General features: G+C 41.4%; 1 protein-coding gene across 1 annotated transcript in view; it reads right to left on the bottom strand.

Moving 5' to 3' along the window:
* The window catches only part of CRTC3 (CREB regulated transcription coactivator 3), a gene marked incomplete at its 5' end in the record, with an annotated part of 99,424 nt that extends 75,077 nt beyond the window's left edge, over positions 1 to 24,347 (bottom strand). The window contains 2 exons of the mRNA XM_082649101.1: positions 16,627 to 16,725; positions 24,216 to 24,347. Coding sequence (XP_082505227.1) covers positions 16,627 to 16,725; positions 24,216 to 24,347 — 231 coding nt within the window. The remainder of the gene's footprint in view (positions 1 to 16,626; positions 16,726 to 24,215) is intronic.
* Between the last annotated feature and the right edge of the window lie 697 nt (positions 24,348 to 25,044).

Below are 25,044 nucleotides of genomic sequence, written 5' to 3' on the forward strand. Positions count from 1 at the left end.
GTCCTCGTGGTATTTCTTTTCCAACAGACCTCTGATTTTATCCAATAGATGGACTTCTCAGGAGAAATTCCCATCTTTTCCTACTTTTCCGGCATAAAAAATTTAAATTGATGTAATACAGTTCAGTCTTTAAAGCACTATTTGGAGTATCCACGCTATTTCTGACCCTCCATTACGTGAACACTTAGGAGCACGTGAAAGGCAGAATGAAAGTGGCAATATTCCAGGTCTCTTGTTCAAGTTCTCATGGATGCAGATGTTCCTAATTCAGTGTGTGGAGCCAATGTTCCCTTGCCCCTTATATAATATCAAAGGCCTTTATTCTAGATGACTAGAGATTCATGAGTTGTCTACTTTACTCGTTCACTCTTAAGTTTTCTATTCAACACGTATGGTTAGATAAAAAGGGAAAAAAAGGACTACGCAAATCTGTATTAAAAATACGACAACCATATTCTTGGTCACAGTTCCTATTTTGGGACAGATGCACATTCCAAAACTATTAAGTAAGCCCCTAACTTTCTGTGCTTCTCACTGTTTCCTTAGGCAGAAGAGAAGAACATCTCATTGGAAGTCAAAACCAAAGGTAAACCAGGGAGCAAATCAAGCACAGAGATAGATAGTAAAAAAAAAAAAAAAAAAAAATCACAGTTGTAAAGTGCACATAGTTTGGGAGGTACAGACTCCTAAATAGAGTTTAGGGACAAATTCAGAAAAATAACATTTGCTGAAAAAGAAACTAAGACATAACATAAAATAGATATTGGTAATCAGTGAAAATCTTTCCTGGAAATAACGTACGCTAAAATAACTAGTAAATGTGGTCTTCTACATCTCACGCAGAAGCCCAAGGTCACGGCCCTATCTCATTTTACCTAATAGTATTTGGATAAAAGGGTATTGTTTTGGGGCTGACAGAGACCATGCTGTATCAAAGAGCAGGGCTGGCTAAGATTTATGACCTTGGGAACAAAATTCCCTCTCACTTTTAAGTTTTGAGCAGATGACTATGCCACAAACTCTGATGAAGGAGCATACATAAACAGAATTTAGTTAGTGGCTTGGGAAGGAGTCAGTTATCTTTACACCCTAGTTCTCTTAACTCACTCCAGCTCCCAAATCCCTTGGTCAGTGCTTCCATACCTCCCATTATCTCAGTTTATCTTATGGATAATTATTATTATCCCTATTTTATATACCAAAAAAACAAACAAAAAAACGCTTAGAGAGGTTGAGGGAAAGCCCAGGATCACAGATCAAAAGAGTGATAGAGCCAGGACTCAAGCCTAGGTCAGCCGGACACCCAAGCCATACTCCTCATCACACCACAGCCTCCTCCTGCGTGGTACCCAGAGGAAGCAGAGGCTTAGGGCAAGTTCACCTTGCAAGTCACTGCCAAAATTCCAGGAGAGAGAACTAGAGGAGAGATGGTCAGGAAATATGAGGAGCTGGGAGGGAGCTGAAGGTAGAGATAGATGGAATTTCTGAAGACCAATAGATGGCACAAGAGGCTGTTCTGAGGTCTCTGCAGAGACTCTTTCAACTGTGACCCAAGCCATAACCATTTTGGGATGGTCTCTGAGATTCCAGGATCACTCTTTTTTTTTTTTTTTTTTTTTGGAATTTTATTGACTTTTTATACAGCAGGTTCTTATTAGTTATCTATTTTATATATATTAGTGTGTATAGGTCAATTCCAATCTCCCAATTCACCCCATCACCACCACCACCCCACTTTCCCTCCTTGGTGTCCATATGTCTGCTCTCTACATCTGTGTGTCCATTTCTCCCCTGCAAACTGATTCATCTGTACCATTTTCCTAGGTTCCACATATATGCGTTAATATACAATATTTGTTTTTCTCTTTCTGACTTACTTCACTCTGTATGACAGTCTCTAGATCCATCCACATCTCAACAAATGACCCAATTTCATTCTATTTTTATGGCTGAGTAATATTCCATTGTGTATATGTACCACATATTCTTTATCCGTTCATCTGTCGATGGGCATTTAGGTTGCTTCCATGACCTGGCTATTGTAAATAGTGCTGCAATGAACATTGGGGTGCATGTGTCTTTCTGAATTATGGTTTTCTCTGGGTATATGCCCAGTAGTGGGATTGCTGGGTCATATGGTAATTCTATTTTTAGTTTTTTTAAGGAACCTCCATACTGTTCTCCATAGTGGCTGTATCAATTTACATTCCCACCAACAGTGCAAGAGGGTTCCCTTCCCTCCACACCCTCTCCAGCATTTGTTGTTTGTAGATTTTCTGATGATGCCCGTTCTAACTGGTGTGAGGTGATACCTCATTGTAGTTTTGATTTGCATTTCTCCAATAATTAGTGATGTTGAGCAGCTTTTCATGTGCTTCTTGGCCATCTGTATGTCTTCTTTGGAGAAATGTCTATTTAGGTCTTCTGCCCATTTTGGGATTGCGTTGCTTGTTTTTTTAATATTGAGCTGTATGAGCTGTTTATATATTTTGGAGATTAATCCTTTGTCCATTGATTCATTTGCAAATATTTTCTCCCATTCTGAGGGTTGTCTTTTCATCTTGATTGTAGTTTCCTTTGCTTTGCAAAAGCTTTTAAGTTTCATTAGGTCCCATTTGTTTATTTTTGTTTTAATTTCCCTTACTCTAGGAGGTGAGTCAAAAAAAGATCTTGCTGTGATTTATGTCAAAGAGTGTTCTTCCTATGTTTTCCTCTAAGAGTTTTAGAGTGTCTGGTCTTACATTTAGGTCTCTAATCCATTTTGAGTTTATTTTTGTGTATGGTGTTAGGAAGTGTTCTAATTTCATTCTTTTACATGTAGCTGTCCAGTTTTCCCAGCACCACTTATTGAAGAGACTGTCTTTTCTCCATTGTATATCCTTGCCTCCTTTGTCATAGATTAGTTGACCATAGGTGCGTGGGTTTATCTCTGGGCTTTCTATCCTAGTCCATTGATCTATATCTGTGTTTTCATGCCAGTATCATATTGTCTTGATTACTGTAGCTTTGTAGTATAGTCTGAAGTCAGGGAGTCTGATTCCTCCAGCGCTGTTTTTTACCCTCAAGACTGCTTTGGCTATTTGGGGTCTTTTGGGTCTCCATACAAACTTTAAGAATTTTTGTTCTAGTTCTGTAAAAAATGCCACTGGTAATTTGATAGGGATTGCACTGAATCTGTAGATTGCTTTGGGTAGTATAGTCATTTTCACAATACTGATTCTTCTAATCCAAGAACATGGTATATTGCTCCAACTGTTTGTATCATCTTTAATTTCTTTCATCAGTGTCTCATAGTTTTCTGAGTACAGGTCTTTTACCTCCTTAGGTAGGTTTATTCCTAGGTATTTTATTCTTTTTGTTGCAGTGGTGAATGGGAGTGTTTCCTTAATTTCTCTTTCTGATCTTCCATTGTTAGTGCATAGGAATGCAAGAGATTTCTGTGCATTAATTTTGTATCCTGCAACCTTACCAAATTCACTGATTAGCTCTAGTAGTTTTCTGGTGGCATTTTTAGGATTCTCTATGTATAGTATCATGTCATCTGCAAAAAGTGACAGTTTGACTTCTTCTTTTCCAATTTGTATTCCTTTTATTTCTTTTTCTTCATGATGATCACTCTTGGCTTAAGGCAGAGCAGCCCTACTTCCATGGGGGCAGTGGCCAAATGCAGTCTGCCCAGACTTCAGGACCACAGCTGAGGGGTGTTCAACAAGGACTAACCGGGCCACAATCTTCTTCTGTGGAGGGGCCAACTTACTCATTTCCATCTTTCTTCTGCTTCATACAGAAATATGTTTCTGCCACCACAGTAGGTGCTCAAGAAATTTTTGAATTTATTTATTGATTATCTATCAATTAATGAGAAGTGAAAAAGAAGAGTAGTTAATCCTCTCTTAGATGAAGTAAGGAACAGGAGAACACAAAGCCCTCCCAGGGTCAGTATGCTGATTCAGATGTCCACCTGCGTGTGCACACACACGTGTGTTTGTGTGTGTGTGTGTGTGTGTGGTGTGTGTGCATCCAGTTATTTAAGGATAAGCCCTTCCTCACAGCCTTTCAGATTAACTTCCATCATTTATGGTGTGGAATTCTGCCAACTGGAGACATGTGATTTTGCAGGCATCCTCTTTTGAAATATTGATAAATGTTCTTCAGAGTAGTGAAGTGGAAGCTAAAATTTTTTATTTTTTTTATTGAAATATAGTGATTTACAATGTTGTGTTAGTTTCTGGTATACAGCAAAGTGATTCAGTTATACATATGTGCACATATATATTTTTTTCATATTCTTTTCCATTATGGTTATTACAGGATACTGAATATAGTTCCCTGTGCTATACAGTAGGACCTTGTTGTTTATCTATTTTATTTTATTTATTATTTTTAAAATAAATTTATTTATTTATCTTTTTATTTTTGGCTGCGTTGGGTCTTTGTTGCTGCGCATGGGCTTTCTCTAGTTGCAGCAGCTTCTCTTGTTGCGGAGCATGGGCTCTAGGCACACGGGCTTCCTTAGTTGTGGCACATTGGCTCAGTAGTTGTGGCTTACAAGCTCTAGGGCACAGGCTCAGGAGTTGTGGTACACGGGCTTAGTTGCTCCGAGGCATGTGGGACCTTCCCAGACCAGGGCTCAAACCCATGTCCCCTGCATTGGCAGGCGGATTCTTAACCACTGCGCCACCAGGGAAGTCCCTATGTATTTTATATATAGTAGTTTGTATCTGCTAATCCCAAACTCCTAATTTATCCCTCCCCACTCCCTCTCCCCTTTGGTAACCGTAAGTTTGTTTTCTAAGTCTGTGAGTCTGTTTCTGTTTTGTAAATAGTTCATTTGTATCATAGTTTCGATTCTACATGTAAGTGATATCATATGGTATTTTTCTTTCTCCGTCTGACTTACTTCACTTAATATGATAATCTCTAGGTCCATCCTTAAATTTTTTATATGAAATTTAATCAGAATACTTTTCTTTCTTTTTTTTTTTTGGCCGCACTGCGTGGCTCGTAGGATCTTAGTTCCCAGACCAGGGATTGAACCCGGGCCCTCAGCAGTGAAAGCATCGAGTCCTAACCACTGGACTGCCAGGGAATTCCCCCAGAAAACTGTTCTTGTAATCCAAACAAGCACTTTAGCCAAGACACAAAAATCTCACTGACTGATGAAGGAAAGGAGGGGAAGGATCATCTGAAAGCACCTGGTTTTTAGGGCCAGGTGAAGCCTTAACCCAGGGCTGAAATGGGGACTCGGGCACAGCATAAAGAGGGCCAACCGCAGGAGCAGCCACCCACCACGTGGCGCCTACTGAGACCTGAAGTGTGGCTAGTGTGAGTGAGAAACTGAACCTCTAATTTTATTTCATCTTAATTAAAGATGTAAATCTGGCTCATGACTACCATACTGGACAGCACAGGTTTCGGTGGGGTCGGGAGAATGGGAAGAGCAGAGGAAAAATAGAGGTAGAAAGTGATAAATACAAACTTCCGACTTCAAAATTGTTCCTGAGCACTATTTGTGTTAATAACTGATGGTTGTTTCACACTTGACAGTTTCCAAAGCTCTTCTGCATTTTATTCTGCATTCACTAGATGCTCATAACAACCCCATCAAGTGACTGTCATTATCATGATTCACAGATGAGGTTTAGAGAATTCCATGGTTTGCCTGAGGAGGCTCAGTAGGAGGATGGGCTGCAGGCCCGCCGGTCATTTAACTCCAAGCTGACAAGGTAGCATCCAGGAACCTCAGTTCTTCCTTCAGAAAAAAAGAAGTACAAGATGGACAGATCCCTGTCATCTCATCTTTCTGCCCTGCACAATCTGCAAGGATATTCAGTGAGAATCAGCCTCTCTTGTTTCACTACATAAGTTTCTCACCACCGTGGAATTCAGTTCCTCGAAGTTCAGAGTGTTCCCTGTGCTGTGTGGTGGGTGCACAGATCTCCACCCTTCATCCAAACCTGCTTCTGCTGCCCTTTCCCCCTTGTCAGGCCCCATAGCCCACAGTGAGGAGGACAAGGGCCTGGAGGAGCTCTGAGAGATGCACTTCGACTACAGAAATTGGAGGAGTTTGGGATTATCACGGTGGAACACTTTTTAACTTACTGAGAAATTCTTTGGCCTAGTATTATGATCGATTTATACATACAACACACACACGCGCGCACACACACACACACACACACACACACACACACACATCCTATGAATAGTGAAAACAACCCAAATGTCCAACAACAAGGGAGCAGTTCAATAAATTGTGGTGCATCCATGTGATAGAATATCATAAATCACTAGAAATAATGTTTTTGAAGACCATTTAAACATAAGAAAGTGTTCATGACGTCAAAAAGATACAAAACTATACATGCAGTATGATGTTGATTTTGTTAAAAATATTTACAGTCACAACAAAACTACTGAAAGAAAACAGCCAAAATGTGAACAGGAATGTTACCTGTTTTCTATAATAAGCATCACTTTTACAATCAGGAAAAAAAATGTTGTTTTTAAAATTTGTCTATGAATATGTAAAAAAGGTTATCTTACCTTTTTAGAGAAAAAAATTATAGGAATAAATTTTTGAGCACAGGGAACTATACTCAATATCTTGTAATAACCTATAAGGGAAGAGAATGTAAAAACAGAATATATATATATATATATATATATATATATATTTATATATGGGTAAATGAATCACTTTGCTGTATACCTGAAAGTAACATAACATTGTAAATCAACTATATTTCAACAAAAATTATAAAAAAGTATTTCAAGGACCAGGGCTTCACTGGCAGAAGGCTGAAGAAATGATATATGATTTTACATATTTTATATTGAGTAGAAAATAAAAGGGACTTTTATCAAAAATCATTTTGTATATAGTAATCCTCATTTGCTAATGATATCACTCTATATTTTGGGTACTGACTCAACTGTTATAGTGAATTAAAAATCTACAATTGTGCTGTCACATTCTCCTAATTTTACTAGTTTTTGCTTTTTGCAATTTGTTGCTATGTTATTATATCACATACAACTCAAATAATGCTATGACAATTACCAAATACATATACCCAATGGGTTTTTGTGAAAATTAAATAATCTATGTAGTGAGCTTAATGCAGTGTCTGACACATAGCTCATACTCAACAAATGTTGGCTATTATTAGCAGCAGTATTTTGAGGTTAATATTGCTACTTCTGTTTTCCATTTGTTTGAATTTAACCAATGTACCTTGCCAATCTTTTTTTTTTTTTTGGCTGCACTGTGAAACTTGCGGGATCTTAGTTCCCTGACCAGAGATAGAACCCACACCCTCGGCAGTGAAAGCGTGGAGTCCTAACCACTGGACCTCAGGGAATTCCCTGCCAGTCATTTTTTAAAGAATCTTATAAAACTTTTAAAGGAAATTCAGCAAAGGAAAGCCACTAAAATTGAACTAGGAGTCAAAGACTCGATTTTTAAGTCTGCTTCTCCAACAATACTTGCAATGCAAACTCTGGGCCTCACTATACCCACCTGTATTGGTGGTGGGTCTCAGAAAAATCACCATTTTGCATCTGGCCAAGCCCTTCTGCTTGCAATAGGGCTTTCTCCCTTTGGCCGCCAGATTGCTCCCTAAATTATAAACTCTCAGTTATAAACAAGATGACCCAATTTTTAAAAAATGTAGTAGTCAGAAATGTAAAAAAGTGTGATTAGTTTTTAGTGATATAATTTGAAAGAACTAGGGAGGTTATGTGAAGGATGTGAAAGGCTACAACTGTACCCAGACAGCACTATACAAGAGATGCCCTCTGTCCCTCTCTCTGTAGCTGCCTGACAATCAGGCTGCACAGCCAACAGGCGCCCTCGCTGTTACGCAGGCTGCAACGCACTGGAGAACAGCAGGCCCTCCCCTAACCAGAAGAGACAGCCCTAGCCCTCAGAGAAGAAGATAATGCCACTTCCTCTCTCTGCCTTCAGTGTACACAGGCCAGGCCCTGCCTAGAAATAGGAGGGCTGTAACCTTAGCCACCCCTGACCAATGACCTGTCCGTTGCTAAGGATTATCAGAAGTTTGCCTGAAAAGCTTACTTTGGTTTACTCATCTGGTAAGTTTGTGTTCTCTGAATAAGGGCCCAATGGGTTAGGTGAAAAGAATGTACTTTTAGATCCTCCATTAGGATAGAAAATTGGTCTTTAACCAATATTAATATAGTGCTATGCTTACCAACTAATGTATTAAGGATCAAGTAGAATAAGAGTTGTGAAAACACTCTGTAAACTCCAAAATGATCTATAAACATAAAAGGAAGTGGACTGTGTTTAAATAACTAATTATAAGCAACTTAACTTGGATCAAAAATCTCTGCTTCTGTTCCATGTTCATGGATTAGAAAACTCAGTATTAAAACATCAGTTCTCCCCAACCTGATTACAGATTCAGTGAAATCCCACTTAAAATCCCAACACGACTTTTTGTAGAAGTCAAAAAGCTGAGTCTAAAAATCTATGGAGGGGACTTCCCTGGTGGTCCAGTGGTGAAGAACCTGCCTTCTGGGCTTCCCTGGTGGGGCAGTGGTTGAGAGTCCGCCTGCCGATGCAGGGGACACGGGTTCGTGCCCCGGTCCAGGAAGATCCCACATGCCGCGGAGTGGCTAGGCCCGTAAGCCATGGCCACTGAGCTTGCGTGTCCAGAGCCTGTGCTCCGCAATGGGAGAGGCCACAACAGTGAGACGCCCACGTACCGCAAAAAAAAAATAAATAAACAAAATAAAAACAAAACCTATGGGATGCAGCAAAAGCACTTCTAAGAGGGAGGTTTACAAGCCTACCTCAAGAAACAAGAAAAATCTCAAGTAAACAATCTAACCTTACACCTAAAAGAACTACAGAAAGAAGAAGAAACAAAACCCAAAGTTAGCAGAAGGAAAGAAATCATAAAGATCAGAGCAGAAATAAATGAAATAGAAACAAAGAAAACAATAGCAAAGATCAATAAAACTAAAAGCTGGTTCTTTGAGAAAATAAACAAAATTGATAAACCATTAGCCAGACTCATCAAGAAAAAGAGGGAGAGGACTAAAATCAATAAGATTAGAAATGAAAAAGGAGAAGTTACAACAGACACCACAGAAATACAAAGCATCCTAAGAGGCTACCACAAGTAACTCTATGCCAATAAAATGGACAGCCTGGAAGAAATGGACAAATTCTTAGAAAGGTATAACCTTCCAAGACTGAACCAGGAGGAAACAGAAAATATGGACAGACCAATCACAAGTAATGAAACTGAAACTGTGATTAAAAATCTTCCAACAAACAAAAGCACAGGACCGGATGGCTTCACAGGTGAATTCTATCAAACATTTAGAGAAGAGCTAACATCCATCCTTCTCAAACTCTTCCCAAAAATTGCAGAGGAAGGAACACTCCCAAACTCATTCTATGAGACCACCATCACCCTGATACCAAAACCACACAAAGATACTAGAAAAAAAGAAAATTACAGACCAATATCACTGATGAATATAGATGCAAAAATCCTCAACAAAATACTAGCAAATAGAATCCAGCAAAACATTAAAAGGATCATACACCATGATCAAGTGGGATTTATCCCAGGGATGCAAGGATTCTTCAATATATGCAAATCAATTAATGTGATACACCATATTAACAAATTGAAGAATAAAAACGATATGATCATCTCAATAGATGCAGAAAAAGCTTTTGACAAAATTCAATACCCATTTATGATAAAAACTCTCCAGAAAGTGGGCATAGAGGGAAACTACCTCAACCTAATAAAGGCCATATACGACAAACCCACAGCAAACATCATTCTCAATGGTGAAAAACTGAAAGCATTTCCTCTAAGATCAGGAACGACACAAGGATGTCCACTCTCACCACTATTATTCAACATAGTTTTGGAAGTCCTAGCCACAGCAATCAAAGAAGAAAAAGAAATAAAAGGAATACAAATTGGAAAAGAAGAAGTCAAACTGTCACTTTTTGCAGATGACATGATACTATACATAGAGAATCCTAAAAATGCCACCAGAAAACTACTAGAGCTAATCAATGAATTTGGTAAAGTTGCAGGATACAAAATTAATGCACAGAAATCTCTTGCATTCCTACACACTAATGATGAAAAATCTGAAGAGAAATTAAGGAAACACTCCCATTTACCACTGCAACAAAAAGAATAAAATACCTAGGAATAAACCTACCTAGGGAAACAAAAGACCTGTATGCAGAAAACTATAAGACACTGATGAAAGAAATTAAAGATGATACCAACAGATGGAGAGATATACCATGTTCTTGGATTGGAAGACTCAATATTGTGAAAATGACTATACTACCCAAAGCAATCTACAGATTCAATGCAATCCCTATCAAATTACCAATGGCATTTTTTACGGAACTAGAACAAATCATCTTAAAATTTGTATGGAGACCCAAAAGACCCCCAATAGCCAAAGCAGTCTTGAGGGAAAAAAACGGAGCAGGAGGAATCAGACTCCCTGACTTCGGACTATACTACAGAGCTACAGTAATCAAGACAATATGGTACTGGCACAAAAACAGAAACATAGATGAATGGAACAAGATAGAAAGCCCAGAGATAAACCCACACACCTATGGTCAACTAATCTATGACAAAGGAGGCAAAGATATACAATGGAGAAAGGACAGTCTCTTCAATAAGTGGTGCTGGGAAAACTGGACAGCTACATGTAAAAGAATGAAATTAGAACACTTCCTAACACCATACACAAAAATAAACTCAAAATGGATTAGAGACCTAAATGTAAGACCAGACACTCTAAAACTCTTAGAGGAAAACATAGGAAGAACACTCTTTGACATAAATCACAGCACGATCTTTTTTGATCCACCTCCTAGAGTAAGGGAAATAAAAACAAAAATAAACAAATGGGACCTAATGAAACTTAAAAGCTTTTGCACAGGAAAGGAAACCATAAATAAGACGAAAAGACAACCCTCAGAATGGGAGAAAATATTCACAAATGAATCCACGGACAATGGATTAATCTCCAAAATATATAAACAGCTCATGTAGCTCAATATTAAAGAAACAAACAACCCAATCCAAAAATGGGCAGAAGACCTAAATAGACATTTCTCCAAAGAAGATATACAGATTGCCAACAAACACATGAAAAGACGCTCAACGTCGCTAATTATTAGAGAAATTCAAATCAAAACTACAATGAGGTATCACCTCACACCAGTTAGAATGGGCATCATCAGAAAATCTACAAACAACAAATGCTGGAGAGGGTGTGAAGAAAAGGGAACCCTCTTGCACTGTTGGTGGGAATGTAAATTGATACAGCCACTATGGAGAACAGTATGGAGGTTCCTTAAAAAACTAAAAATAGAATTACCACATGACCCAGCAATCCCATTACTGGGCATATACCCAGAGAAAACCATAATTCAAAAAGACACATGCACCCCAATGTTCATTGCAGCACTATTTACAATAGCCAGGTCATGGAAGCAACCTAAATGCCCATCGACAGATGAATGAATAAAGAAGTTGTGGTACATATATACAATGGAATATCACTCAGCCATAAAAAGGAACGAAATTGAGTCATTTGTTGAGATGTGGATGGATCTAGAGACTGTCATATGGAGTAAGTAAGTCAGAAAGAGAAAAACAAATATCGTATATTAACGCATGTATGTGGAACCTAGAAAAATGGTACAGATGAACTGGTTTGCAGGGCAGAAGTTGAGACACAGATGTAGAGAACAAACGTATGCACACCAAGGGGGGAAAACCGCAGTGGGGTGGGGATGGTGGTGTGCTGAATTGGGCGATTGGGATTGACATGTATACACTGATGTGTATAAAATTGATGACTAATAAGAACCTGCAGTATAAAAAAACAAACAAAAAAAACAACTAATGCTAAACTTTCTTTGGGTTATTTATATGGAAATATGTTAATGTAAATGTTTCAGACATTACATGAACTTTCTAAAAATCTTATATGTTCTGGTATAATAAGTCATAATTCTAGTTATTACTTTAAAATGTATATCTCAGAAATAACTAAATTTCCTTGTCAATTGCATTATTATGAACTTTCACCAAATCTTTAACCGTGGTCATTTTTAAGTCTTTTGTCATTTACAGACAGTTCTGGGTGTACTCTGAAGCTTTCGCAAAAATGTTTCTATAAAAGGGTTTCATCTTCAAGGAATTCATGGAAAAGACTCTGACAAGTACAGGTTTCTGGTAACTGACTATATTGCTGAACTGAATGAATAAGCATTTTCAGAACTCTAATGGAAAACTGATGAATTCATAAAAGTGCTAACACAAGATCAAGATGAAAAAGAAAATTAATTACATGGGACTGAGTGAACTGATGAGGATGATTATAATATTTGTGACTTTCTGTTTGAATAAAAAAAATAATAATCCCACAAGGACTCAGAGGCAAAAAATATACAAATCAATTTTCACTGCAAAGTAAAGGCGCTGTTACAGTGGAGGATTACTGGACTGAATGTCAATATTATGACATAGTATGAGTGTGTTTCGTGTTTGGTAATTGCAATCATTGTTGTTTTTGTTGTGGTCATCCATTTACAATGCTTGGTGTCAGTTTATTTATCTCATAAAAATAAAATACAGTGTGTGTGTGTGAAAAAAACAAAATAAAATAAAAAGTCCAAAAAAATGGTTAAGATGATAAATTTTATGTTGTGTTTTTTTAACCACAATTTTAAAAAAAAGAAATGAAATACCAAGGGCTGGAGAGAATGCAGAGTCACTGGAACATTGCTGGAATGTGAAATGGCATAGCCACTTTGTAAAACAGTTTGGCAGTCTCTTACAAAGTTAAATATACACTTACATTTGATCCAGCAGTTCCACTACTAGGTGTTTACACAAAAACTGAATGTGAATATCTTTACTCACAATTGTCAAAAGGTGGAAACAATCCAAATGCTCATCAAGTGATGAATGAATAAACCAATTATAGTACCTCCATACAATGGAATACTACTCAGCAATAAAGAGAGTCAACTACTGATAACTGCAACGTAGTGGGTTGAATCATGTTCCCCAAAAAAGATTTGTTCAAGTCCTAACCCCAAGTACCCATGAATGTGACTTTATTTGGGAAGAGAATCTTTGCAGATGTAAACAAGTTAAGATGAGGTCATACTGGATTAGGGTGGGCCCTAAATCCAATGACTGGCGTCTTTATAAGAGAAGGAAGGGGGAGATTTGGACACAGACAAACAGGGAAGAAGGTCATATGGAATGGAGGCAGAGAGCAGAATGATGGAGCTACAAGCCAAGGGACACCAAGGACTGGAGGCAACCAAGAGAAGCTAGGAAGAGACGAGGAAGGATTCTTCCCAGAGAGCATGGCCCTACGGACACCTTGATTTCACAGTTCCAGCCTCAGAACTGTGAGAGAATAAATTTCTGCTGTTCAAAATGTACACCACCCAGTTTGTGGTACTTTGTTATGGCAGCTCTAGGAAACTCATACATGCCACAACATGGATGAGTCTCAAATGCAATTGCTAAGTGAAAGAAGAACTCTACTTCTGATTCTGTTTATAGGATACATTGGAAAAGGCAAAACTACATATCAGTGGTTCCAGAGGCTGGAGGTAGGGGATGGGAATAGATTACAAAGGGATATTAAGGGAACTTCTGGGGGATGATGAAACTGTTCTGTATCTTGATTGTGGTGGTAATTATACAACATAACCTGTAAATCTAAAGAAGGTCAATTGTATTGCATATAAATTACACTTCAAAAATGTTTGCTTAAAAAAAATTTATGCTTCTGGGATTCCCTTTTTTTCTGTTTGACAAGAATCCTGGGAAGGAGCTCCTATTGGCCTAATCAGGGATAATGTGAGGACCAAAATAACAATAATAGTTATAGATTATAAACCATGGAAAAAAATAAGAAATCACAAAACCACAAATATAGAAATAAATAAATAAATGTATAAATTGAAAGTTTGATGAGAATCAGGATAAAGTATCTCCTCACAAAATACCTATTAATTACAAAGGAGAAGAGTAACTTCAGAGTGGAGAAGACTGACAGACACCACCTTAACTACGTGATAAAAGTGAACATCATGAAAATGAAAAATCACCCACTTAATGGGATACAATAACAGAACCACCTTTGGCTATTCCTGACAAAGATGCGTAATCTGAATCCAATCATGAAGAAACATCAGACAAACCCCAACAGAGAGATATTCTAAAAAAGAACTGGCCTGTGATCTTCAGAAGTGGCAAGGTCACAAAAGTCAAAAATAATTTCTTTAATGTCAAAAATAAAAGATTGAAAAATTGTTCTAGACTGAAGGAGACTAAAGACAATGTATGTGCTCTGAACTGGATCCTTTTGCTGTACAGGACAGTAATGGGACATCTGGTGAAACCTGAATGGGGTCTCAGGATCAAATGGTAATAATGCATCACTGTTAATTTCCTGATTTTGATGGTTCTATTCAGGTTATGTAGAACAACGGCCTTGCTTGTAGGAAATACACGGTGAAGTATTTTGGGTTGATAGGGCATTAGGTCAGCAACTTATTCTCAAGGGTAAAAATACAGTTATTTTTACTGTACATCCAACTTTTCTGTAAGTTTGTGATTGTTTCAAAGTTTAAAAATTACTCAGAGAAAGAATCCCGGGAAGCCCTGGGTCTGTCACTTCATCCCATCCCCCAATACACAAGGAAAAGGACACTACAATACATTCTATATTCCTCTAAAGTTGACAGGAAAGTACCACAAAATCGGGATTTCAAACACAGTATATCTTGACAAAGTTCTATCTTCTGAAGCATGAAATCCAGCATAAAGCAGAGATCTACTTTATTTGGATATTGAATGACCCAACGGCCAACATGTAAGATAGTTTCATCTATAGAGGTAGGTTTCTAATATAGGCAGTATTATAGTGAGATTCCAAACTCATTAAAGATAAGAGTCCAGTGTACTAAGGTACAAATATGTTCATATAGTACTTTTTCTAATCACATTACATTTAAGAGTTCCTATTAGCACTCCCAAATGGAAGTATCCATTTAAATAATATTTCTGCTTTATGGGACATCATCAAACAAGTGAACCAGATTTCACAACAAAGAAATTTAACACTGAATCTTAAATTGTATAATTAGAATGTCAGCCTCCTAATTATTCAAAGACTAGGATATCTAAATCTAATTCAGATCTTAAAAACAGTACCATATACCACTGTCTAAATCACCAATTCCACATTGTTTTGAACAAGGCTCTTCACTAATATGAATGATTAAAGCACCCTATGACACTGCACTAATCTAAATGCAATATAGGGACTTCCCTGGTGGTGCAATGGTTAAGAATCTGCCTGCCAATGTAGGGGACAGGGATCCCTGGTCTGGGAAGATCCCACACGCCACGGAGCAACTAAGCCCGTGCGCCACAACTACTGACCCTGTGCTCTAGAGCCTGCAAGCCACAACTACTGAGCCCATGCACCACAACTACTGAGCCCACATACTGCAACTACTGAAGGTCATGCATCTAGAGCCTGTGCTCCACAAGAGAAGCTGCTGCAATGAGAAGACCACGCACCTTGACAAAGAGCAGCCCCTGCTCACCGCAGCTAGAGAAAGCCCACGCGCAGCAACGAAGACCCAACACAGCCAAAAAAAAAATTTAAAAAAATTTAAAAATAAGTGCAGTACAGACCACTTATCTATGCTGTAGATTTGTCCTGTCCAGCATGGTAGAAACTAGCCACATGAAGGTAGTGAAACATGGCTGGTACAAATTAAGATGTGCTTTAAGTGCAAAATACACACCAGATTTCAAAGACTTAATTTAAAAAAAAGAAAAAAAAGAATGTGAAATATCTCATTAATGTTTTTTAATATTGATTCTATGTTTAAACAATAATATTTTGGATAGATTGGGTCAAATAATTATTTAAATCATTTAAATAATATTAAAATTAATTATACTGGTTTCTTTTTCTTTAATGTGGCTACTAGAAATGTTTAAATGACATATGTGACTCACATTATATTTCCAATGGACAGTGCTGCCTTAGACCATTTGTGAAATAACACTATCTTATGCTGCAGTAACTAGGAAAAAGAATAACAATGGACTTCCCAGAAGAACACTGAACTGTATCTAAGCCCAGTTTATCTTCAAGATCTAATCTTTTTTTCTTTTTCTTTTATTTTTGGCTGCGTTGGGTCTTCGTTGCTACACGCAGGCTTTTCTCTAGTTGTGGCGAGTGCAAGGGCCCCTCATGGTGCTGGTCTCTCTTGCCGCGGAGCACAGGCTCTAAGCACGCGGGCTTCAGTAGTTGTGGCTCGTGGGATCCACAGCGCAGGCTCAGCAGCTGTGGCGCATGGACTCAGCTGCTCCGTGGCATGCGGGATCCTCCCGGACCAGGGCTCGAACCCATGTCCCCTGCACTGGCAGGCGGACTCCCGACCACTGCGCCACCAGGGAAGCCAAGATCTAATCTTTTCAAGGAAAATTTTTGCTTCTCTTTTTACACTCCACTCAGCTCAAAGAAAGTAAGTATCTCAGGTACCTGAAACTCGGAGGCACTGCTCCGCAGCTGGCTCACATTGGGTAAGGATCCTCCATGGTACTGTGTAAGGCGCAGTTGCTGAAGCTTCTGAAATTGAACCTGGGAACAAAGACATTTCAAAGTTGTTGAGAGATGACAGCAAAGATCTGAAAGAAGCATCAAAGTATGGTGTTGTGTAGCGAAATGGTTCAAGAGTGAAAGTCTTGGCTTCAGTTTCTTCTCTACTTAAAACCTTCAGGTTTCCAGTGCTTTCTGGGTTTTGATTAGTCTATTTTTGGAAAGAATTTACCCCTGTGCTAAATGTCTCAGCCATGACAGTGAGGTACTCTTGCACGGTCTTTGAGTGTATGTGTGTGGAGGCACAGCAACAAAAGAATTTCTTAAAAAAAACTAAGCCACTGTCCATGACTCTAACACACTGACTATCTTCCCTTCTCCATGCTCTTTTCCAGTCTCCTTTTACATTTATGTGTAATAACTGCACAGTGGTGACCACAACATAGGTACAATCTTGCATGCTTACATCATAACTCTTTTCTATGATATTACATAAGCATTTTTAATGGCTATATGACATTTCTTCTTCTGAATTATTTCCTTAGAACACACTGCAAAGAGTGATTCCTAAGTCTCTGGGTTTGGGCCTTTTGATGGCTCTCCATACACACTGCCAAGATGTTTTCCCAGAGGGTATACCAATGTAGATATGAGAAAACAGTTTGACCAAAAACTCACTAACACTGGAAATTATCATTAATTGGGGAAAAGAAGGAGGTCAACTGAACAGGTATAAAATGGTATCCCACTGTTTTAATATGCTTTTCTTCTGTAAGTTCTTCCTTGCTTTATTTTTCAAAAGGCAGTAAACTGGTTACAGTTCTTGTAAACCCCAGAGTGGTCCAATTTGGTCTTTAAGAGTTCTGTTTCTAAAATAATAAATTACCTCTGTGGTTATGTAACCCTTGGCACTTGTAATTCATGTAGGGAAGAAAGGGTAGATAGGAACTCCGAGGCAGGTTTTTACCCTTTCATTACTCTCTGTCTTTGTCTAATAATAATAAAAACTACCAGATATGAGCCCCTAAGATGAGCCAGATGCTGTCCTCAGACGCTCTGCCCACTTTATCCCTAACCCTCTCAGCAATCACCAAGGGAGACCACATGATCCTGCTTTTACGAACGTGGAGACCCAGACTCAGGGAAGTTCAGACACCTGCCCAAGCTCACACAGCTAGAGGAGGCTGAGCTATGGCTAACTCAAAACCCACATTCTTATTTCTGCCATGTACCTTTCCTTTGTTCCATTTCTCCCTCAATGATCATACTATTCACAAGCTCAGAGAAAAGTGAAGTTTGGTTGACCAAAAGCATCGCTGCACCTATGAAGTGCTCTGATTTTTTGTTTTTACATTTATTATGAAAATTTTCAAATACGTATAAAATAGAGACAAGTAAAATGAAACCCCATCTCTTCATCTTCCAGCTCCAACAATGATCAACTTACATCCAATCTTGATTCATCTTTACCTCCTCCATCACCCACTGCACTCCACTGAAAGAAATCCAGGCATCCTAGCATTCCATATTTCAATATGCATCTCCAAAGATAAGGACTTGTATCTGTTTGGAAGTTTTAAAGGCATATAAAACCCTTTGGCAGCCTTAACTTCCTTATATCCACTGTACTTGATTTCTCAAACATACTGCACAGTACAACTCTATTAATCAAAACCCAGATCTGAGAGCCAAATATGAGAAGGAAGCCATGATGAGCTTTTCCCATCTATCAGCTAAGTTATAAAGTCTCAGCTTTTGATCTTGACATTCTCAACCAGAAGCATTTGACTCTCTATCCTTGAAAGTCTCTCAACAAAATTCTCAGCCCCCTTGATCTAAAGCCTTTGATTCCTTCTTGCATCAATCCATCCACTCAGTCACTTACATAAAAACGTTTAACTGTGTGTCAGGTACTGTGCCAGACGCTAGCTTACTAAGATGAATACGTGCCAAAGTTCCTACCTGCAGGGAGTTCTCACAAAGGCTTCAACTCTTACCCAAAAGCCTTGACACTTCAACCAAGCTAAGTTCTAAATCTAGCTAGAGATTTGCCTTCAACTGAGCTTGAGGCTCTCTTAGCGGTCGTCCATATCTGCTGTCCCTACCAAACTGCCCATTTCTAGAGTCTTCAGAGACGGTTGTGCTACAGTAAAAAGAGCAATGGATTTGGAACAGGAAGACCTGACTTTGTAAACCGGAGCTCCCATGTGGTTGCACAGATTATTCTGCTGCCTACTTCACAAAGACGGTGGAAGGATTAAAACAGAGAACAGACATGACAGTGGTGTGTAAAGTGTACAGGTCTGGACAACTGCTCAAAATATTATCATTATTGTTGATAACCTCAACTACCTCCTAAACCCTTGAGTAATTCTGACACTTTTCTCTTTTGAAATTTAGAGCCATTGAGCTAGAAAGAACCTTAGAGACTGTCTTCAATACCGTCATGCTTACTGATGAGGAAAATGAGGACAAAAGGCTGATTAGCCTGAGGCAGAGGTCATGGACTGGCAGGCGACAGGACATGGTTAGCCTACAGAGTTCTGTCTGACCCACTCAATGTTTTAAATTTTTAAATTGCAAGAAGCCACAAACATCTGGATTTCCATCTTGTCTTGATTGAAAGATCTAATGACACTGAACCCATATTCTTCATGGCAAAAGTGCGTGGAGCTGAGAAATGCCTGCCCCCTTAGATAGGGCTTGGGTTCTCCAGTTTGCCCGTGTCCTCACTGTATCCTGTTACTCCTCCACTACGGCCCAAGATCAGCTACCATTTACCATCTCATTCCACGCCCCTCCACTCATTTTCCTGACCTGCCTCACCCAGTACCTTGAGTTAGCAACTTTTAGCCTATAGCCACACACTTTTAGTGGAATTTTCTCCAATGTCTATATGAAATGAGATCTAAGTCTCACTAATTCCTTTTTGAAAAAGTGTTGTAGTAGTCAACACAATCCCAGCAGCCCTTTTCACAGAAATTGATAATTCTAAAATCTGTAGATGTGCGAATGACCTAGAGTCGCCAAAGCAATTTTTAAGAACGGTAAAGGTGGAAGACTTAAGTTACCTTGTTTCAAGACTGACTATAAAGCTATCGTAATCCAGGCAATGTGCTGTTGTTCAAAAGAGAGATGAACAGATCAATAGAACAGGAGAGAGTCCAAAAATAGACCGATGTATACATGGCCAGTTGATTTTTGACAAAAGTGTCAGAGCAATTCAATGGAGAAAGAAAACTGTTTTCAACAAATGCCGCTGGTACAATTAGATATCCTAATGGGGGAGAAAAAGCAGTTCAGCATATAGACATTCAGTGTGACAACCATAATCAAACCCCAGCTCTTCCTCTTACCAGCCACGCAACCTTATGTCTCAAGTCTGTTTGCTCTCCCGCAAAGTGAGGATCGCTCCAGATACACAGTCCACAGGGTTACTGTGAGAACTACATGAGATAATGAACGTAAAGTGATCAGCACAGTGGCTGGCAAAGAGAGAACGCTCCATATTCAGCCCAAATCTAATCTTTCTAGTCTCCTCTATTCCTCTCTGAGGCCTCACTATGCCATAACATATCTATTGTTTGTTTTACTATAAAAGTAATAGTTTTTCCCAAATATTCCAGCAAAATTAACACTCCAGGTTGATGTGCTATTGATCGTGTGGTTTCTCCACACTACCAGTTGTCCTTCAAAGCCAAACTTCTTGAACAAGTTCCCAACCCTGTCCCACTTCCTCCATTCAAGGCCTCAGTGCCTCACAACCTCCCTTCCACCCAGCACACTGTGGACGTGGTGGCTCCCACCAAGGTTACCAATGACCTCCACATGACTGGACCAAAGAACGAGTCCTTATCACATCAGACCAAGTCAGCAGCACGGGGTTCGGCTGCTGGTCCACATCCCCTTCTCTTAACCATAATCCTCCTGGCTCTCCTCCTACCTCTCTGGTTGCTCTTCAGTCTTCTTTGCTGGCTCCTCCTCCTCTACCTCCCCTTTAAATGGTACAGCTCCTTGGGCTTCTCCTAGCCCCTTTCCATGTTTCACTCTATGTATAGCAGGGGTTACAAACTCAAAAGCCTACGGGTGCCAGGTATGGAAGATAAGTAAGCGAAGCAGCCTAGAATCACTGTGAGGAAACCATAGGGAGTGACGGGGACTGTGGCAAACTGAAGGACACACCGTGCCCTGTCTAAGGGGGGCAGCAGCTATTCAACTCCAGGCAATCGCTGCCATGCGGAAATGTAGGGTAAGTGTTGTTAGATGATCTCTTTTTTCAAAAGAAGCCAGAGTCCAGATTTTAATGTAAAATCACAATATTCACTGTTGGCCCTAATTGAAGAAAAAAAAAAAATCAGAGGGCCAAATTAGAATTTAGGCCACCAATTTCTAAGATCTTTTCTAGAAATTCTTCCTAGGCAGCAGAATCTACTCCTGCTGCTACACACCAAAGATTCCCACTAGCCTAGACTTCTCTCCTGAGCTCCAGGACCACATATACAACTATCTGCTGGCCCATCTCTACTTAAATGCCTCACAGGCACCTCAAACTCAGCATCTCCTGACACTGAGTCAGCTCCCGCCTTGCTCCTGCCAGCGCTCCCTCTCTTAGCAGAGGATACCCTGGAATGGCTCAAGTCTGAAAGCTGGGGATCATCCTTGAGTCCTCCCTCTCCCTCACCTCCCTCATCCATTCACCAAGTCTGGTCCTTTCTACTTCCTAAGTATCAATCTGTTCACCTCTCTGCCTCCCTGTGGCTACCACCCTTGCCAATGTCACCACCATCACATCTCCTAGACTCCAAAGCATTTCCCTGCTACCTCTTCCTCCCATCTATCCTACCTTCTGGAGCTAGAGGCATTCTTTCAAAATGCAAATCTCCCCTGGTTCAACCCCTTCAATGACTTTCCATTGTCCTTAGGATCAAGTCCCAAATCCCCATGAATGCCTCATCTCAAATTACCCTCCTCATCCCCTTGCTGAACCTCTGTCCCCTGTGCCTAAAACACTCTCCCCTCCCTCAACACACGAGCATATACCCTCACATGCCTTCCCCACTCCTACTAACCCTTTACGCCACTAGAAGAGGTGAGGATTCCCTACCATACACTCTCAACTGTTTCCCTTTCGTATTATTCATCAAAATATGTCCTGACTTGTCAAATGAATGTCTTCCCCATTAAACCCTAAAATCTACGACGAGACACTACTATATCCCCAGTGTCCATCCGAACCCCCAGCACGCACTAGAGACTCAAAAAGTATTTGCTAAACAAATTAATAAGATCTTTGAAGCAAGGTACCACATCTTCACCTCCCCCCACCCCTACACCCTCACTGGGGACTCAAGTACCAACAAATTAATGAATGAACAAAGGAACAGCCTCTTTCCAGGCATATCTGCCTCCATTTTTTTCCCTCTCCTTATCATCCCAGGTACCACCATTGAACTGATCCTCCTAGCATTCTCTTCTCAAAAAATTTCCATTGCTTCCAGGTAAGGCTGCACCCCTAAAGCTAGAGTGAAAAATTCTCCATAATCTAATCTATCCCACCAACTAAACAAATAGGATTTAACTCCAACTCTGAAGGACTGACTCTGATTATATGGAGAAAAAGTCGAAGCCCAACAGACTCAGAAAGGAAAGAGTACCTAGATTGATTAGCGATGTCTGTTCCATTTATAAGCATGCCCACCATGGGCTAGTAATGGAAAATCAGTATGTCTGCCATCTGGTTATCAATCATGAACTGGATAGATTCTTCTCCATCTGAGATCTTTGGACCCTTGGAACATATGCTTGGGGATCTACGAGTTCTCTACAAGAAGTGTTTCAGTTTTATAATTTCATTATGAAAGTTACCCTTAAAATTTTAAATAAGCAAAGATTACTAGGCAAATTCAGTGTTATCGTTTGCCTTTGTGTGTATGAACACAGTGGAGCCAAGCAGTATTTATTATTTTACTTGCAATTGGTAGAGAGTACAAAAGAACACAGGCAGAATTAACATGTAAATAATGCCCTGTACAAGGTGAAGGACAAAATGACATCATAATTTTATAGCAATTAGAATAGAGAAAAGTGGTGGCTGAATTGAGTTATCATATGGGGCAGAGTTGGTCAGGCTTGCTAAACTCAAGAGAATCTGAGCTACAGGGTTTAGCACTATCTATATATATTTCTTCTCATCATGATAGAAATGTAAGTACAAGAGATATTTCACTTTCTCCTTAACCTCGCTAAAAGAAAACACCATCAAAAATATGATAAATGGCAAGTGACACCTAGCCTCAGGAGTGGGGGACATGACAGGCTGTGGGGTGAACTGTGGCCAACCAGAGAATACATGCTCCATTTGAGGGGGCAGCCATCACCCAGCTCCAGCCAGCTTAGCTGTCACATGGGAAATCAGGATGAGTGTTATCGGGTCTCCCAATTTTAAATGTATATAAATATATATATTTAAAATAGAGAGAAAGAACGAAAATTTGACTGTACATTAAAATCTCCAACTTTGATTTCTATGAAAAATCTCCCAATTCTGGCGACAGATTCCATAAGTTTTCCCAAGCACCAATGGCCAAAAAATACCGCGTCTGCAGCTCAGCGAGCCAGGGACCACCAGTTTGCGACTCTGCTCTCAATTCTCCTTCAGGCTGCCCACAACCCCGCCCCCGCTTCTGTACATCCTCCCCCATCCTCCTGATGGTCCTTCAAGGTCAGCATTCAGGATCCTCAAGGCCTGCCTGCCCCGCTTACGCTGACCCTCGTTCTCTGCAGTTCTGCGCGGACACTCCTGTTGGCTCTCCATCCTCCACTGCCTCCCTCGACAGTTACCTAACCTCGCCGAGTGTTTGTCCAGGCTGGCGCCTTATTCCTCCTGGACCCTCCTCCGTCACCAGCAACGCTGTACACCTTCCCAGTTCTCATGAACCATCGGGGCTGAAGTCAGTAAACCGGACCGATACAGCACCTCCATGGAGGAAGAGTAGCGAAGTCCCACACTCGACATGGACTCACATCTCGATACCCAGACAGACCCCAAACCAGCCCGGGGCCGACCCTGGATTCACTGGTGCGCGGAGCTCTCCCGAAGGAGCGGGTGGGTGCCTCGGGCCCTCCACGCCGAGCAGTCCGGGAGGACTCGCGGGCGGTGGATGTTCGGAGCAGTGAGAAGCCGCACCGCCCGCCTCCGAGCTGTTTGTGATTTCCTCCCCGCGCTCCCGGTCACCCTCCCCCTTAGGCCGCCCTCACTCGGCGGCCCGCCTTCCCGGGCTCGGTCCCTTCCCATCTCCCAGTACACACTGCCCCGCGACCCTCCCACCTCCGCGGCGACAGCAAACCTCCAGCGGGTGTCGGAAGGCAGGCAAGCGCCGAGGCCGCGGCCGCGCCGGCCCCGCTCCCGGGTTCCACTCCGCGGGCGCGACCCCGCCCGGCCCCGCCATCGCCTCGGCCCCGCGACCTCTCACCCGCCGCGCGGGGCCCGCCCGCGGCCGTGGCCGCCCGCCCGCGCCGGCCCGGGCCCTCACCCGCGACAGGGTGAGGTCGGTCATGAGCTGCTCGAAGGCCCGCGTCTCCTCGGCCTGCCGCTGCGTGTGCAGCGCGATCTTCTCACTGAACTTCCGCGGGTTGGCGCTGCCCGAGCCCGGCGAGGCGGCCATGGCGCGGGCCCGGCGCCGGCAGGAGGGGGAGACGGCGGGCGCGGGCCCTGCGCCTCGGCCCACCCGTCCGTCCGCAGGCCGCCCCGGCCGCCGCCCGAAGCCCGTCCTCCGGCGCAACCCGGCAGAGGAGCCGCCGCTGCCCCACCGCCAGCGAGCGGCCAGGAGCGCGCCGAGGTCCGCCCCCGCGCGCCCGGCCCCGCCCTCGGCGCGGCCCGCCCGCCGCCCGGCCCCGACCCGGCTCGGCGCCAGCCACCGGAGGGCTTTCCCCGGCGTCCCGAGCCGGGCTCGCGACCCGCCACGCAGACACTGAGGAAACCCCGTCAGCAGAGCAAAACGCATCCGACGTGAGGGAGCAGCTAGGGTACCATTTTTCCAAAACGCTCCCTCGTAGGGACGTCCTGGCTTTTGGATTTAGGTTACAACTTTAGAACAGTTTTAACATCCTTCTCGCCCGGCTTCCCTCCAGTTATGCTGATTTCCTTCAGGGGGTGAAAACGGGGCGACCTACGCTTGAGCAATCCTCTCCCTCAGTTCCCACACTCTGGGGCCTAACGTCTGCCCTCCGTCCTCCGCCTCCCAGCCCGCTTCCTCCCTCGATTTGTGTCGTTGACAGTCCGCTCAGGCCCACCCAAGAAAAAAGTTACTAAATCTGGATCTCAGTTTCTAAAACCATCTCCCGAGTTGGCCGAACTTGAGC

Source organism: Grampus griseus (genome assembly GCF_964374135.1).
Source record: "Grampus griseus genome assembly, chromosome: 2".
Lineage (NCBI taxonomy): Eukaryota > Metazoa > Chordata > Mammalia > Artiodactyla > Delphinidae > Grampus > Grampus griseus.